The following is an 18,157-nucleotide window of genomic DNA, read 5'->3' on the forward strand; positions in this document are numbered from 1 at the left end:
TAGCCAGGATTCCCCACAGGCTGAAGGGCCCCGCCTACCCTGTGCCCAAGAAAGGGGTGGGCGGAGCCTGGTGCCTGTAGCTAGAGGGAGTCAGTGAGAGCTGAACAGACAGAGCAGGTGGACGGCAGCTTGCTTGCTCGTTCCCCGGACCTGGCTATCCACAGCCTCTTGCCTGCATCAGCCTCTAGCCTGGGACCTGTCCTGATGCATCCTTTGATGCTGGGTCAGCCTCTTTGCCTCCAGCAAACCGGAAACCAGAGTCACTCCCCTGGATATTCCCCCATCACACCTCCTGGAAACCTGGGACCCTCAACCCCTTGCGTGGAATGGACTCTCCTCCTGGACCCTTGACCTTTCACCCTGACCAGGCCCCCGCCCAGGACCCTCAGCCTCGCAGCTAAGAGCCTGGGGTCTGGGTTAGTTCAGCTCCGGCTGTGTAATTTGCTGGCCTTCAGGTGTCTGCCTGTCACCTGTCCTGCCAGCTGGAAAATCAGGTCTTCCTCGTCCCTGTGTCTCTTTCCTGGAGGCTGCCCCCATTCCCAGGGACAATTGTCCCTCTCAGCCTTGGTGTTTGGCTAAGAATTTCACGGCCACTTTCTGCTCCCCTCCCATCACTTTTCATGGCCATGTCCTAGTTGGGCCTCAGCTTGTCTATCCTCCTCTTTGGGAGGCATGAGGCCAGCATGGGGCTCACAGACCCTGGGGTGTGGAGGAAGAAGCTCCCTCTGCCTGCTGGGCTTCTTGCCGTGGCGTTGGAAGTTGGCAGTGATGCATCGGCATCTCCTCCGCTGTCTCTCTGGAGCTGCTCTGCTCCTTGTCACCATGGCTTTCCTCTCCATGAGGCACCGTGGCACTCAGGAGTTGGTCCGCTACCAAGGGGTTGGTGATGGGACATCGGATATCCTGGAGCACCAGGCTAAAATGTCCCCAGCGGATGTGCTGGGAGACAGCAGCAGGAGACAGGAGCTGAAAGAGCCACCAGGCCCTTCCAAGGTGGGCTCTAGTGTGCGGAGAGGCCTGGAGCTTGGAGAGGTTTTCATTGCTGTGAAGACAACCAAGATGTTCCACCAGGCCAGGCTGGAGCTGCTGCTGGACACTTGGATATCCAAGGCAAAAGAGCAGGTGTGTATGGAGGTGGGGATGGAGGGGTTCATTACAGTAACAGGCCTCCTTGGTGGGCGTGTAGGGGACAGGAGGAATCTAATGCCTGTGGGGAGGAATAAGGACCCAGGGACTCATTATACTGAAGAAAGGTCATGCTGCAGGGGGTTAAGAACAACTGTCCCATTCAGTGCGTCTCCGACATCATGTCTATTCCACTGTGCAGAGAGACAGGGACACCTCACTCTGGTTGGGCGGAGGGCTCTATTAACTGGGACTGAACCAGCTTCAGGCTCGGGAAAGCCCTGGAGAGAGACAGGGGTTTATCCTGGCTGTTCGCACAGGGTTGGGCAGAGGAGTGATATTTGACAGGAACCGTCAGCCTCACCTAAGCATAGCCTCAGCAGGGCAGTTCACCCTCCTTTAAATCCAGCTACACTAGGGATGCAATGCTGCACATAGATGACAGCTGCTGGGGTTAAAACATGTGTGGGGCATGGCGGGGTTGAGTGCACTGCTCTTTCACCCTCAGAGGCCTGATTCAAACTGCTGATCTTTGCTCACAAGTGGAATGAGTTTGTGTGGTTTCAGACTAGCTGCCTCCTCCCGTCTCACACTGTTTGTACACCTCACAAAACCACATCAGGTTTAGGTGGTGTCTGCCCAGGAAGGACTGCCTGGGTCTGGAGTGGCCACGGGTGCTTGAGAACAAGATGCAGTGCCCTGGCTGAGGGGTGGGGAGAACCGAGGGTTAGCCCAGTAAAGGACACAGAGGTGCCATGTAGCCGAGTTTGAGAGTGTGGGGCCCAGGGCTGGAATAGCAGGAGGGGTGCAGTGGAGCTGCATGTGGGTGCATGCACGGTGCCTGCACGCCCCATGTCTGCCTCAGTGCAGTTAGTCTCTTGCTTGCTGGAGCACCAAATCCATTCACACACGCTCTGGTGACAATTCCTCAGCCCCCCTCTGTGTGTGTAGCCCTTGTTTCTGTGTGCTGGTACTGGTGCCTGGACTGTTCTTCCCCCTTCACCCAGCAGAGTCTTGAGAGTTTCACATCCAGGTGGGAGAGTTGGTTTGGGGTGCATTAGGTCAGTGCACACTGGTGACCCAGAACGGACTTAATAATGGCTGGGGGGAAACACCATTTGCTACCTGGGATCTCCCTCCGTAATGGGGAAAGCCTGGGGAAAGCCCCCACGGGGCTCATTGTAGACTCCAGGCATTGGGCTATGTTTAAACAGGTCAGTCGGTAGAGGCCATGGTACCAACTCCACTGCTAAATCAGTGTCTAGTGGCTGCCCCATTGCTAATCTCACAATCATTGAAGGGGTGCTGGGAGGGCTCTCTGACTGCTGCTTTCCTGCTTTGGGGTCCCGTTTTCCCCTGTGGTGCTGCAAGTGCAGGCGCCTATCCTGCAAGTGGCTTTGCACAGAACCCCACAGAAGTCAGTGGGGGCTCACAGGTCTGCCCATGCACAGCCAATTGCAGAATTGGGGCCTAAATGAGGAGGCTAGGTTGTGGGGGTACAGAGGAAAAGAGCACCTGAGACAGAACAGGGCATTCTGGGTAAGGGCGGTTTTCCCTTCCACACGCTGAGCTGTAACTGTCTGGTGCTTTCCACTACCTAGTCAGTGGCGGTTTGTCAGAGGAAGCCATGTCCTATTTTGAACCCACTTCCTCTATGTTCGTTAGCATCTGAAATATCATACTTCCCCTTCTAGACGTGCTTCTCCAAGCCCTGAGTGCTCTATCTCCTACCCTCTAATGGCTCTTAGCAGATACCATACTTCTTGGCATATACGTGCTATGATGTGGGCTGAGCGCTGGCACATGGGCACCATGATTATAGCCGGCCTTGGTGTTTCTGAGTGGGCTTGCAAAACAATTTTTCCTACCCCAAACATAACCGATGCCTGTCCATTCTGGCCACGCCAAGAATTAAGGGGAGTGAGAAGATTCTCTGGAGCACTCCAAATTACCTGAACCTCTGTGTGTGTGTGTGTGTGTGCTTGAGAAATCTATAAAATTTGCAGATGCCACCAAAGTGGGAGGGGCTGCAAGCACTTTGGAGGGCAGGATTCAAATTCAAAAGGATCTGGACAAATTGAAGAATTGGTCTGAATTCAACAAGATGAAATTCAATAAAGACAACTATAAAGTACCTCACTTAGGAAGGAAAAATCAAATGCACAACTACAAAATGGGTAATAACTTGCTAGGCGGTAGTACTGCAGAAAAGGATCTGGGGGTTACAGTGGATCACAACTGAATATAAGTCAACAATATGATGCAGTTGCAAAAAAGGCTAATGTCATTCTGGGGTGTATTAACAGAGATGCAGTATGTCAGACTTAGGAGGTAATTGTCCTTTTCTGCTCAGCACTGGTGAGGCCTCTGGGTGTCACACTTTAGGAAAGATGTGGACAAACTGGAGAGAGTCCAGAGGAGAGCAACAAAAATGTTAAAAGGTTTTGAAAACCTGACCTATGAGGAAAGTTAAAAAAACTTTAGAGAAAAGAAAACTGAGGGGGGACCAGATAATAGTCTTCCCATATATTAAGGGCTGTTATAAAGTGGATGGTGATAAATTGTTCTCCAGGTCCACTGAAGGAAGGACAAGAATTAATGGGTTTAATCTGCAGCAAAGGAGATTTAGGTTAGATATTAGGAAAAACTTGCTGACTATAAGGGTAGTTAAGCTCTGGAACAGGCTTCCAAGGGAGGTTGTGGAATCCCCATCACTGGAGGTTGTTAAGAACAGACTGGACAAACACCTGTTAGCGACGCTTTAGGTTTACTTGGTCCTGCCTCGGCGCAGGGGGCTGGACTCGATGACCTCTTGAGGTCACTTCCAGCCCTACATTTCTGTGACTCTGTGATTCTATGAAATATGTGCCCAACCCCGTGGGTCCTGCTGCAGAAGGGGAGCGCCACTGTTGGTGCTGAGGTCTGGTACGGTTGCCAACATGTAGGAAAGCTTCGCGAGTAGAGTTGGCTGGAAAAAAAGGGGCCAGGGTGAAGGGGAGGAATTTTCAAAAAATGTTTTAAAAAAGAGCCGTTTGTTGGATTTTTTGTACTGAAAACCTTTAGTTTTTCCTCTTTTCCCCCTCCCTTTGCCCCCCCGCCCCCCTTTTACCATGCCAGTGAAAAAGGTGGTGGTGGAGGGGAGAGGGAAGCGAAAGGAAAAACTGTAACAGAAAAGCTTTCAGTTTTCATTGGAAACAAAACAGAAATGTTGCAAAACCAAACCTGCTTTGCTTTTGAAATTTTCTACCCCCAGGAAAGTTTTGCACAATAAATACTAGCCTGTCCGATTTGCAAGGGCCAGGTGTCCTAGTGCACCAGGCCCCATCCTATAAAGGCTTTTGTGTGCACTGTGGGGAATTGGAGCCCCCAGCTAGCACTCCGCAGCCTTCATTCATCGCCGTGACACCCACGCTGATGAGGGAGGCAAGTATCGTTAGCCCGGTGGGTGGGGAAACGAAGGCAGAAAGGGCCGGGACGTGGCTACCAGCACAGAGGGAGTTGGTATCAGAACTAGGACTAACCTGCAGGGATCACTTGCTCTCAGTCTTGCAGTTACTCCACTAAACCAAGCTGCTGCTCGTGCTAACTGAGCTTCCCCGTCTTGTGGCCTGGGGACATGCTGGCTGCTAAGCCGCAGAGCCTCCTCCTGTACAGGCGGGTGCTTGCAGCAGCTGTCCGTGTTATCAGTGCCACGTTAGGTGGCACTGGCGTTGAGCTGAGAATCTGCTTGGGGTCCTCCCAAATGGACCAACCTTGTTCCATGGGGCCCCAAAGGCCAGATCTGGGTGGCTTTGCAGGAGTCGGGATAACCTGTGATCTTTATTATTAGTAACTGCAGAGCCTAGAGACCCCAGCCAAGATCAGGCCGCATTGCGCTAGGTGCTGCACACACACATTTCTTATCCCAAAGAGCTGATAGCCTAAATAGACAACCCAGACAAAGGATGGGAGGGGAAACTGAGGCACGGAGCAGGGAAGTGATTTTCCCCAAGCTCATTCAGGAGGTCAGTGGCAGAGCTGGGAATAGAGCCCAGGTATCCTGAGTCCCAGGCCGGTACCCCTGTGCACTGGACTTTGCTGCCTGTCTTGAGGGCTAATATGTGACAAGCTTTCACCCCTGGTGCTGGGTTTGCATTTTCAGGGCTGGCTCTGTCAGGAGAAGGACTACATTTAATCTCATGAGGGTGGATACTGATGCTGGCCCTGACATTTCCAGTTCCCCCGGATCCCGGCCTGTTCCCTCACTCCTGTCTGTCAGGTTATTCACCTGCTGCATGGTGTCTAAACCCTGGAGCGCGAGCTCTCTCGGGTGGGACTGTCCTTGTGTCTGTCTGTACAGTGCCCAGCATGATGGGGCCCAGGTGGGAGTCCTGACACACTACTGCAATGCTGCTAATGAACACACTGGCAGCATGGGCTGTGCAGGCCCAAAGCCTGGTCCTTATTCTTCAGCCGTGGGCATATATGGTCCAGGCAGGGCCAGTTCTAGGTTTTTTGCCGCCCCACGCAAAAAAATTTTTGGCTGCCCCCCACCCCAGTCCTGGGCTCTCACCCCCCCCCACCAGTGCCCTCCCACACCCACACCCACACCCACTGCCACCCCAGCGCTGGGCTCTCCCCCCACCCCACCCCACCCGCACCCGGTGCCGCCCCAGCCCTGGGCTCCCCTGCACCAGTGCTGACTCCGCCCGCTCCCCCCTCGCCTCCAGCCGGTCCGGCGCTGGCAGGGTCGGGGTAAGCAGCGGGGCTCCCGGGCCGCGCCTCAGCCCAAGGTCCCTCCAGCCAGGGCTCCCGCCTCCAGGACCGGCCGGGACCCAGGAGGGCAGAGCCAGGGGACTGCCCGGCAGGGGGCTGAGGAGCCGGGGCAGGGTAGTCCCAGAGGAAGTGGAGCCCCGGAGAGCGGACGTGGGCCCCGCACTGCAGCGCCCCGCCCTCTATGGCTCCACTGCTGCTGCTGCTTCTGGCCGCCCTGCCACAGTCCCTGGGTGGCTTGGGCCGCTTCGCCCAGCCCTGGCTGCGGCGCTGGGGGGCGGCTGCCCTGCTAGGGTGACCAGATGTCCCGATTTTATAGGGACAGTCCTGATTTTTGGGTCTTTTTCTTATATAGGCTCCTATTACCCCCCACCCCCATCCCGATTTTTCACACTTGCTGTCTGGTCACCCTATGCCCTGCGGCACCTGCAGGCGGCTCCGTGTGCCCCGTGGGGCGGTCCTCAGCCTGAGTGTCCCCCGCTCGGAGCCTGCTCGGCCCAGCCACAAGGTGCGGGTGCTGCTCCCCTGCGGCGCAAACTGCAGTGGCCCCAGGGCACCCCCGCGCATGAGGCGCTGCTGCTGCCAGGGCCGGCTCTAGGCTTTTGCCGCCGGAAGCACACACACAAAAAAAAAGCCGGAATGCCGCCCCTGAAAATGTGCTGCCCCAAGCACGTGCTTGGTTTGCTGGTGCCTAGAGCCGGCCCTGGCTCCAGGGGGAGCTTGCCAGTGGTCTGGCAGCAAGGGCTCCAGCCTTTCCTTTGCACTTGGGTTCCAGTTGGAGTTTCCCCTCCCCCACGCCCGTCCGCTCCTCCTCAGAACTGAAGGACAGACTCGCATCTAGGCCCCTCTGCCTTCCTGAGCCCACTCCACTGTAGCAAGAGTGGCAAAGGCCACTGCAAGCTCCATGCGTTAGACAGTGGCTCTGAGAGTGGGGGGCTGCCCTGCGTGTTTGAACTCCAGTTCTGTTGCACCTTACCCTGATGTCTGCCAAACCAGGCCCCAAGCCCCTTGGGCAGGCTGTAGGTGCTGGGATACCGTGGTGACGGGCAGGATGTACGAACCTAGACAGACACAGCAGTTAGCCAGAGAACCCAAAGGGAACCTTATCCCTCCCTCTGGCTGAGCTGGTAAAAGTGGCACCAAGTTGGCCCAGTCTGGAAGTGGCAGGGTGTTCCCTGCAGGGGGGGGGGGTGAGGGAGATGTGGTTTGAGGCTCCAGCAAACCCCCTCCAGACACCTTCAATGTGGATAACGGAGGCTGGCATCTCCTGGAGAGACGGACCTTCGGGCTGGAGCAAATGCCCTCTGCCAGGTTTCTAACGGGGGGCCCTCCCCGCTCTGTCCTGCCCCAGCCCTCCTGGGCAGCCCTGCTGAGGGAGACGGGTCCCTGCTAACTAGAGACCTGCATGAATGGGCGTGAGGGGGGTGGGTGGGGTAGTGCAGGAAGAACTCTGACAAATCTGGAGTGGCTTCTCCAGGTCCTGCTGGAAAGGCACAGCAGAGTTGGGGGTGGGGATGGAGAGTGGTCTCGCCCTTACCCTCACCCCACAGATATGTGGCCCCCATCTACCACTGCCTCGTTAAACAGTACCCCCTCACCTGTGCTGAGCTGGAGGCAGCTTTCCTCACTGCCCATGGGGGGATCCCCCTCCCCTGCCCCGGCGTCTCTCCCCTCCGGTACTTTCGGCACCGCCCGCCGCACCCTCTTGCTTCGGAGCCTGTCGCTCCGGTGGATCGGCTGGTGCCAGCTGCCCGTCAGCACAACCTCATCACATCCCTTCCCCCAGGCTTGCCATTCCAATGTTCATAACCTGGCTTCCCCCCTTTGGCGTTCTGGCCCCTTCGTCCTCCTGCGCCTTGCCCAATAGCTGGGATGCGGCACCCGGGCTGGTAGCTAGGGCGTGTGGTGTGGGCTCCCATGGCCCAGTGCCAGAGCCGTTTGCACTGGTGCCCGTCTGAATGCCCTTGTACTCTCCCCCTCCTCCCGCCAGTCCCCAGCCCGGGCGCTGTGTTTAACCAGCCTGCGGGCAGCTGGTGGGGAGATTGTTTAAGGCTTGTGTCTCTTTCTTTCAGGCCCTTTAGTTCCTTGAAAGCACATTTTCCGCTTGAGGGGAGCTTTTCTCAGCTGGCCGTGATCCCCCCTGCCCGTGGGGCGGGGGGATATGTCACAGAATGGCGGCTGGAGGCTGGGGGGTGGATGGACCCGAGGGGTGGGGGCTGGGAAGCAGCAGGGGGCTATAACTGCTATACACACAAACAGATGTTCCCCTCTTAACCCATGTTTCCTTTGACCACAAAGCTGCTGCTTTCGTCTGCCGCTTGACATCGTTCAAACCCCAAAGCTGGGCCTCCCCTCCCCCGGCTTGCTGCCTGAGTTCTCCGTTCACCAGGTGGCAGGGCCATGGGGGGGTGGGGGGAGTTTGCTCAAGAACAGGTCCCCAGACTCTGCAGGTAACAAAGGTGCATATTGTAATGAAGCCCTCAGAATAGGCTTCTCTTCTGCACTGGCCAGCTACTGGGGGTCTTTCTAAAGAAAACAAGACTCCAGGGCCCAGGTCCTCGGCTGGTGTCAGTCAGCATAGCCCCATTGACTTCAGAACTGCTGGGACTCTGACCCCAGGACTCCTGGGTTCCCTGGCTGTCAGGAAACCTTCCCAGTGTGAACACAGGAGGGGGTCCCAGCTCTGGGGGAAGCTAACCTCTAGATTTCCCAGCTCCCCTTGCCTCTTGCAAAGGAGGGCCCAGGATTTGAGCCCCTAGCCTTCAGTCCCCTGAACCAAGGGGAAATCTCTCTCTGGCCTGCAGCTGGTGTCAGCTGGAGGAGGAGGGGGCTGTAGGATCTGTGCCTGCCTTTTGCGAGCAAGGCACAGGGCTCTAAGAGGATTATTTATCCACCCACCACGGCACCACCCCTGCAAGAGAAGCAGGAGAGGTGGGTGAGCAGGGAGCTGGGGCAGCGTCTCCCACCACCCTCGGCCTAGCGGGAGGCAGCCGCAGGATGTCAAAGACACAGGCTGGAATGGGGAGGCGGGAGGCTTCGTGACAGCTTGGGAGGCCAGAAATGGAGCCAGCACCGGGCCTCGGAGTAACCTCGCTCTCTCCTCTCTCTCCTGTTTTCTCAGACCTACGTCTTTACTGACGAAGAAGACGAAGCCCTGCAGAAGAGAATGGGTAACCCAGCCTTTCCTATCACGCAGCTCCCCTGCCCCAACTCTCCAGTGAGCTTTGGATCAGGCCCTGAGTGAGGGCTGGTTCTCCTCCTCCCACGCACGACTGGGTGCCCTGCTGGATCTGTATGATAGGATGAACCCCGCAGAGCCCCCAGCAGGAGTGACGCTGATTCACTCTGGGGACGAGGCTCAGCTAAGCTTAGTTCCCTTCTGAAAAGTCGGGGGGATGGGCTTGCCTTTTGAAAGGAGGGAGACAGGAAACTGGCACAGCATGTGCCGGGAGAAGCTGCGGGCATTCCAGCTGTCCTGAAGAACAGCTGGGTGGTAACACGGGGGTGGGGCACCGCTGTCTTCCATCCCAGACACCGGTGGGTAGGAGGGTCCTGTTGTTAAGGTCCTTGGGCTGGGACTTGGAAGAGCTCAGTTCAGTTCCTGCCTCTGCAACAGGCTTCCTGTGTCAAGCCACTTCCCCTTTGGCTGCTCCAGTTTCCCATCTGCAGGATGGGGAGGATGGTACTTCCTTGTATCACAGTGCTGTTGTCAGAGAGTCTACAGCCAGAAGGGAACGCCACATCTCTAGCCTGATTTCCTGAGAAGGTCATTAATGCTTGTGAGGTGCCCACAAGCATCTCAACAGATCATTTGCGTGGCGCAGACTAAGTGGCACCATCAGTGATGAGTGAGCTCATTCCTGCTGGTGTCTTGCTTGTGTGGGGAGAAATCTGGGATCGAAAACCCACAGAGACAAGCATTTTCCCTTTCAGCCCAGCAGAAGGGACGGGGTCCCCTCCAAGGCAAGGCTGGTGTTCCATTAGGGGAGCAGCATGTGGGTTGTGAAGCAAAGAACTGCATGAATAGGAAGATAGAACCCAGAGGGAAGGGTGGGGTGGGAACAGGCCGGAGAGATGTGGGGACCCCATTGGCGAGCAGGGTGTGAATGTGAGAAGGCCAGGACTGAATTAATACGGTGATTGATTCCTGCTCTCTCTGGCCGGAGGGTTTTCCTGTTCCAGGCCAGGCTAGTGGGGTGGGGTCAGAGTGCAGTGACCAGGAGCTTTGTCTCTTTTCCCCGCAGGTGACCATGTGGTATTCACAAACTGCTCCGCAGAGCATAGCCACCCAGCCCTCTCCTGCAAGATGGCAGCCGAGTTCGATGCGTTCTTGGCCAGCGGCCTGAGGTGAGCACACAGGGGTGGCCTTCACACCTGCGCGCAGGGGCGTGGGAGGGAACTTCCCACCACAGGCTGGTAGGGATGGGAAGCTGTCACTGCCAACCGGTGGCTGCTGGTGTGACTCAGAGGGGGCTGTGAGTGGAGTTCCAGTGGGAAAGGATGAAGAAGGGTCTAGTTTGCAGAGGTGCTGATTCAAGGCCATCAGCGTGTAGCTGCACATGACCGCTATCAATAAGGCCTGTGACATGAAGCTGAGTCAGAAGCAGCCTCCTGACCTAACCTCCTCTGGTCTGTCTCCCTGTCTGTTGTCAGCTGGTTTTGCCACTTGGATGATGATAACTACCTAAACCCACAGGCCCTCTTGAAGCTCTTGTCTTCCTACTCTCCAGCCCAGGACGTTTACATTGGGAAGCCCAGCCTGAACCGGCCCATCCACGCCTCCGAAACAATGCCCAACAATCAGACGGTAAATCCTGCCCCACAGCAACGGGGACAAGCAGCTGATTGGCTCATTGGGGATTCTGAAGGGAGCTGATGATTCTTGACCACATGTCTTGTCAAACCCCCAAAAGAGGAGGGCTCTGGGCCTGGCCTCTACTGGACCCAATCTGGTCCCATGCAACCTGTGACCAGAGTCCCAGGGAGGCCATGCTGAGATTGCTCAATTAGGGCAAACTATAAAGAATGGAGCAGACAATCCCCAAAACTGGTGGTTATTCCAATACTTAGCTCACAACAAAACAGCTTCTATAATATCTTATTGGTTACCCAGAAGCCAAGAACACAGTTCCCTTAAAGCAACCCAGCCTTTGGGCTCCCACCCAGACAGCTAAGTCAAATATGATGAGGATTATTGAAAATCTTGTTCATCATATGAAAAAGTTCTACCAATCCCAAAGGATTGGACACATTGCCCACCAAGTTAATGAATAGTTTAGATTTTACCCAAATACACGACTACAGACAATTCTTATTAACTAAACTAAAATGTATTAAAAAAAGAAAAGAGAGAATATTGGTTAAAAGATCATTATACATACAGACATGAATAGAGTCCCTAGGTCAGGTTCATAGTAGAGACGGTGAGCTCTAGAATTGCAGAGTTCTTTCAGAATTAGTCCATAGGTTCAATCCAATGTTCAATATCAGGGTGACCCGGAATGGAACTGGAGATCTCAATCTTTTGGCTCAAACTTCCCCTGATGCAGCATAAGCAGATTTGAGATAAAAAGGATCAGATCCCAAGAGCCCTTTATACAGTTTCTGGGCAGCCTCTTGACTGCATGCAGTTCTTGGGTGAACAATAGTGTCTTTGAAGTAACCTCCTATTTCCTAAACATCTCTGGTAATTAGCTACATGGATTAACATAAGGCAATTGCCTATCTTTCACCATTTGCAGGTGATTTGCTATATTCTCCAAAGAGAAATCAAGACAGTGATATCACTCCAGTCACAGCTCCTTTAACTGTTAATATCTCCTTTTGATCTCTGAATTAACAGAATACAGTGATAAGCAGGAACTGTTTGGTTACATTGTTCACCTCTAGCAATATCTATGTAAACACACAAAGCCAGAAACATTATCTACTAATATGGTTAAATCTGGGTTAATTAGCCTGCAAGTTGCTTAACCCTTTCTGGTCCTGTGTCACACAACCACAACAGCATGTGCAGGCTCAGTCTGAGCAATGCACAGCCCAGAGAGCGAGAGAGAGGCAGTCACACCTATGCTGCTCCTCAATGGGAACCCCATCTGCTAAGAGATTCATCCCATACTGCTCTACCAATAGGATGCCTTTGCTTCAGCGGGACCACCCCTTCTCTGAGTGAGGGGAGAATTCCACCTCTATGGCCCTCATCTCTGGACTCCTCATGTCTCCCATATCTTTGCTACTGGGCTGAGGGAAGAATTCTGGTCCTATGGTAGTAGCACAGTTGTCCTGCATTTTCGACCAGCTGATGCCGTGAAGCCAGGCTCCCCTCTGTGCCACCCCATGTTGTGGTGCAGAAGGTGGGTTATAGCTGGGTCTGTGTGTGTATCTAATGGCCAGTGCTTTGGTGTTGAGACCTGCAGGTACAGGAGCTGTGACACCCATTGTTCAGCCCCTTCCCTTTCTCTGCTCTTCCCTCCCCAGAGGTCCGTGCGCTTTTGGTTCGCTACTGGAGGGGCGGGATTCTGCATCAGCCGCAGGCTAGCTGTCAAGATGGCACCTTGGGCCAGGTGAGCCATGAAGCCAGTAGATATGTGAGCATCAGAAACCCAGGGGAATGTCATGGAAGATCATGCACGAGTTGGGGTGTGTGTGAATGTATGTGAGCACACAGAGAGTGTGCGAGAAAGGGCACAGTGCAGGCCTACCCAGCTGTGAGTGTGCAAGAACAGGTAGGTAAGGGCATGTATTTGTGTTGTGGTAGCTCTTAGAGGCCCCACCTGTGCTGGGCACTGCATGCACGTTGAGCTGAGTTGGCATGTAAGTGGGTATCTGTTTATAAGTTCTTGCAGTGCAAACAGACAGAATTGGGCAGCCACCTGCCTCTTCACAGCCAGGGCAACGCGAATCTCTGAGGTCAGTGGCTTTACCCAGGGATGATTCTGGCTCCTGATCTCTCATCCTGCTCCAAGATGGGGATCCCATTAGATGTCTGTATTTCCCCACTGATCAATGCAGCCCATTCTTTTCCAGTGGCAGTAACTTCCTGAGCACCTCAGAGCTCATCCGCCTCCCGGACGACTGCACCGTGGGCTACATCGTGGAGTGCAAACTGGGCGGGCGTCTGCTCCCCAACACGCTCTTCCACTCTCACCTGGAGAACCTGCAGCTGATCCCCAGGCCTCAGCTCCTGCAGCAGGTGAGTGGGGAAGGGGAGGGAGAAGGAGAGGTTGGAGAAGAGATTTGGAGGGGGCGAGGAGAGAGGAGCGGAGCAGGCAGGCGATGACTCACGTCACTCCGGCGGTAATTGTGACCCTGATTGAATCAACCGCACATTATTTCAATGAAGTTTTCCTGACAAATGCATCCCTAGACGCTTCTCTGCAATGATGGGCAAAGGATGAAAAGGCAATTAACTAGCCAGTAAAACTGCTGCCAGTCAAAGAGCAGGGGGAGGGCCCTCCCCTCTGGAGCTGCAGCACAGCCAGAGGAAGTGCCTATTGCCCACCCATGGGGCCCATGCGATATAGCCCTGCATGTCATGGAGGAAGGGGGAGAGGCTTAGGTGAGATGGGGGCTGGAGACCTGGAGGAAATGGAGGTGAGGAGGGGGTGAAAGCCTGCAGCCTGGCCCTGTAAATCAGCCTGGGCAGAGGGGAGAAGCAGTGGGGAGTTGGGTGTGGGACGCAAAGCTTGTAGAGTGGCTCCCGGCTGGGGGGTGATGGGAGCGTCTATAGCCCAGGCACATAAAAGCTGAGAGCCGCCAAAGCTGCCCCCTTGTTCCCTAACTTCCCCCTTTCCTTTCTCATGGTCTTTCCCTGCAGGTCACCCTCAGCTATGGTGTCTTTGAGAAGAAACTCAACACTGTTGAGCTGGCTGGCCCCTTCTCACAGCACGATGACCCCTCCAGGTGGGTCCCTGAGTCTCTGGCTCGTTTGGCCTGCTCCCAGAGTCTCCTATGAAAACAGGGTTGGAATAGGGCATGGGCAGGTGCAGGTTGCTGCTCAGGAGTGAAGTGCGTTGGCAGAGCTGTGTAGCTGGAGCTGGAATCCTGCCTTCCCTGTTGTTGTTTGTGGCATTTGCTTTGGCCCTGGCGGGAGCTGGGCCCACATTGCCGCTGGTTGGTTCTGGATCCAGGGCTCACCTCTAACCGTCCTCACGTCCTTGTGAAGTTTAGGAGTCTAGAGGCGTACATGTAGAGCACTAGCTGCAGTGCAGAGCGAGAGCATCTGGTGTGGGATGGGGCACCAGGGAGACGCGCTCCTCCCACGCCTCTTCATTCGGCTCTGACAGCACACGCCTAACCTTCCTCCTCTCTCCTGCAGGTTCCAATCCCTTCACTGCCTTCTCTACCCGGACACTTCATGGTGCCCGCGGCCTGTCTGAGCTCCCACACCCAAAGGGTCCCACTCAGGCCAGCGACCCTCAGTTCGTGTTGTGTGTGGGGGCACTCAAGGAGCCCTGGGCGCTCCCTCTCTCCTTCGCAGTGACCGCCCTGGGGCCGCATGCTGCAGCTAGCGTTAGCTTTGTGGGTCAGTGCTTGCTGAGCACGGCACAGGTGAGACGGTAGGATCCACAGCAAGGCGCCCAGGTGAAAATGTGGAATGACGCTGTTGGTGGGGCATTTCAAATGCAACCCAATTTCCCATGGGCTCTGGGACACTCGTGGGGGGTGAGGATGGGCGGGAGGGGAAGTCGACGTGCCTCTGGTAATGTAGGCAGTGTAGTTGTAGCCCTGTCGGTCCCAGGATATTAGAGAGACAAGGTGGGGGAGGTAACCTTATGCCTCTATTAACAGCCAGACTTTGGCCACAACTTCTGGCTGTGCAGGAATACATGGAGACCTGGTGCCCCCTGCTGGGTGGATGGAGCATATCTCTGTGTGCATCCTGAGCCACCCTGACTGTGTGGGGCCGAATGTGAATGGAGTGTACGGCTGGCCTTCACTTCAGTCTCTGCTGGGCAGAGCCTCTCCTCCCTTTATGCCCCCAAACCCTTCCTCACTGAGCCTATGCTGGACAAGAGCCTTTTCTGTCCTCCCATTTGTTGAGCCTCTGCTGGCCAGGGCTCCGCCGGCCCCAACCCCCTTGCTAAGCCTCTGCTTAGATAGTTTGGCTACATTCTCACACCAGAAACTCAAGTCTTTGGTAATTTGTTTCAATAAAATGACAGTGTGATCACGTCTTCGTGCTAGATCAGCCCAAGAGAAGCGCCGCACTGGGACTGTCCTGGGAAGGGGACGGGGGCCAGGAGCCCGAGTGCTGGGTTCTTCCAGGAGTCTCCCATGTGATGGGGGGGTGGAGGCTTGTGTGGGTTTGTGCATTATTCAGGTGGGGATATCTCTCTGTCTCTCCCTGAGCACTCTCCCTTTTCTCTGCTCCACTGGGGATCGGGATAATCCCTCTTTCTAATGACCAGCCTGTCCTCTGAGATTAGACTCCAATCTCTACCTGGCGGGAGGGGATGTGAGAGGATAGACTTAAAGAAGGATTTGAAGTGGGAGAAAGGGAGAATGAGGTAGAAGAGGGAGGAGGAGATAGTGAAGGAGCACACAGGAGCAGATTGGAGATGGTAGATTTAAGAGCCATGCCAAAACCCCCCGAATTCACTATGGAGTGAAAGCGGAAGGGCAAATAGCTTATTACCCCTGCTCTTCAGCCCTCCAGACACTAGGGGGCAGCTTCATCGTCTCCTCACTCCTTGCTCAGTGCAGCAGAGAGGGGAAGAAGGAGTGAGAGGGAGAGGTGGGACTAGGGTGACCAGACAGCAAGTGTGAAAAATCGAGACAGGGGGTGGGTGGTAATAGGAGACTATATAAGAAAAAGACCCCAAAATTGGGACTGTCCCTATAAAATTGGGACATCTGGTCACCTTATGTGGGACATGCAAGGTTGCCGACTGTTCAGAGTGTTTCCAGATCCTGGGGGGGGGGAATGTCTCTTGCCCTGGACTGGGCTTGTTGTGTTGCCCAAAGGTCTCTCCTAATTGATGGGAAATGAATAGCAGTTAAGTTTTGTCTTTGCTTATGTACAGAGAGCAGACTGGGGGAAAGCTAACAAGCAAAGAAACCACTTTCAATGGCAACGGATGCTCTGAATAAAAGAAATGTAAAGTGGGTGCCTTTTCAAGGGAAGATGTTTTTCAAAAGCCAGTGGTGTACAAGGGGGACCTCTGGCGTTCTGTGAGAATGCAGATGAAAGTGCGGCTGTGATCTCTCTACACAGTCATACAGGTTGGAAGAGAAATCTTTAACATGGGATAATACAACTGCATCTATTGCAGTCAGTGTGGTAGAGGCCTACGGAGAGCACCACTGTGTCTTTACCATTTTGCAAACCGGTCAGCCCAACCCCCTGCAAAGGAACTACAATTGTCCTGGCTTGCACTGCAGACCCTTGTGTAGGATATTGAAGGGTTAAAAATCACATGTTTCAAAGGCGTTTCCACCTGGGCAGAGAGGGTTCAAGAATTGAAATTATGCTTTGATTTTTTTAGAAGAATACAGTGGCCTCTTGTCACTTTCCAATCCAACCATTTCTTCCAGTCAGTGATCAACTTCTGAAGAAGCAGACGGCTCTCAAGTCCTGCTTTCTGTCACAAGAAATGCACCCTTTCATCTGGAAAGTCCTCTCTGATGACCAGGAACAAGGACTTGCTGATAACAATTACCTCTCCCTGGGTGTATAATGGTTTCCTTGCACAGTGACGGGAGCCCAGTGACCATAGGAATCAAAGCCATTGAAAGTGAAGTCACCCACACTGCAGGAGTACGTGTGTGGCAATCTGTTGAGATTAAGGATGAGTTTGAAGTTCCCGGGATAAGAGAATGTTTTGGGGCTTCAAGTTAACCAGAACAGGAAAAAGCTTCTGGCTGGCCTAAGCCAGCCTAGCGCCCAAGAGAGGAGTCTACAGTGCCTGGATTCCCTCCCCCACACCCATTTGAGATCTCACCTCATATGCATTCAGTGCTTAGATTAAAAAAGCCAATCATATCTGAAGAAGTGACAGCAGGTGCAGAGGCAGTCAGAGCACAACACCGTGGGGGGTGAAGGAGGGGGCGACTAAACAACAAACTCTGAGTCTTGTGGGAAGACAAGCTGCAGAAATAGGAGGCAAATGCTGGGTCAGGGCCTCATCTGGTGTAAACTGGCCCAGCTCCATTTACCCCAGCTGAGAATCGGGCCCTGAAAGGGTCAAGTCCTTCAGCAGGTGTGAGAGTCCAAACTTTCTTAAACCAGTGGAACATTTTCTTGCCATACCAGCAAGCTCCGCTCCTGTGGAGAACATCTGCTCTCATGAAGAGCCTGCAAACTAATGAGAAGAGGAGGATGTGGAGGAAAGCAGGGTTGTGTTAAAGTGAACTTCAAAAGGGCCTGTGGTAACTGCTCCAGTGCTGTACTAGAAAGAAAAGGGCTCCTCAAAGCAGACAAAGGGATCCAAGAGCATTTTTTTTAAGCACAAAAAAGCCAGCTTAAGGGGACACTGGCAACTTGAAATCTGATCAGTGTTAAAGAACTATCCCATCCCTGAGTCGGGGTTTTACAATCCCGTTTTATTGGGAACAATCTAATGTGAAAGTTTTTGTGGAATTTTTTCACTGTTCTCTGTGGCAACATTTTGAGGCTTGAGCTGTTTTGACCAGCTCTATTAGATGTTTGTCTCTCCCCTGCTGCTGTGAGAAACTCACCCAAAGAGGTGAAACTGACTAAGGCCCCAGGCCTGCAACTGACTGAGCAGAACCCCATTGACTGGAGTGGGGGCTCCTTGTGGCACAATTCACATGATCAGGGCCTAACTGACTATCCACAAAGGGTGAAATCCTGGTTCTACTGACAGCAATGGGAGTTTTGCCTCTGATTTCACAGGCACCAAGATTTCACTCCAAGAGGGGAAATGGTGAAACTAACTATGCACAGAGCACCATCGAATACACAAAGGAAACAAGATGGAAAAACTTGTGACAACTATTTGTTCCCCCTTTATTTTTTCAGGTACTATCACCCGGGGTGTCACTTGTGACAATAGCAGGTAAAATAAACTCAGAGAGGCCTGTGGTGACTAAGCTGATGGGGCCCCTTGACTGCTGTCCCTTGACAAGTTGAATTTTCTGCCTGGGGCAATTTGATCTAGCCTGAATTCCAAGAAAGCTAAAAACTCATTTCTTCCACTGTTTAAAATGTGTGTGATTAATTATGGACCCCAAGATGGGGTGATTTGCCTATGTCTGATGTTTAAATTGCTTCCCAGGATTTACTGAGCCCAAGTTAGTTATTCAGACATCTCGTCTG

General features: G+C 53.9%; 1 protein-coding gene across 2 annotated transcripts; it reads left to right on the top strand.

Moving 5' to 3' along the window:
• The first annotated feature begins 672 nt into the window (after positions 1-672).
• Positions 673-14,512, top strand: MFNG (MFNG O-fucosylpeptide 3-beta-N-acetylglucosaminyltransferase). Of its 2 annotated transcripts, none has more exons than XM_026657554.1 (8): positions 673-1,122; positions 8,999-9,047; positions 10,122-10,224; positions 10,531-10,684; positions 12,355-12,440; positions 12,904-13,069; positions 13,694-13,779; positions 14,195-14,512. In XM_026657554.1, exons 1-8 carry the CDS (start codon positions 673-675, stop codon positions 14,253-14,255), a joined length of 1,155 nt encoding a protein of 384 aa, XP_026513339.1. In that variant the 3' UTR covers positions 14,256-14,512. The 2 variants fall into 2 exon arrangements, with proteins under 2 accessions (XP_026513339.1, XP_029768683.1); XM_029912823.1 differs by lacking the exon at positions 8,999-9,047 and adding an exon at positions 6,547-6,549 and having other exon boundaries at positions 860-1,126.
• Positions 14,513-18,157: the final 3,645 nt, after the last annotated feature.

Source organism: Terrapene carolina, unplaced genomic scaffold (genome assembly GCF_002925995.2).
Source record: "Terrapene carolina triunguis isolate 2854851 unplaced genomic scaffold, T_m_triunguis-2.0 Scaffold247, whole genome shotgun sequence".
NCBI classification, from domain to species: Eukaryota; Metazoa; Chordata; order Testudines; family Emydidae; genus Terrapene; species Terrapene triunguis.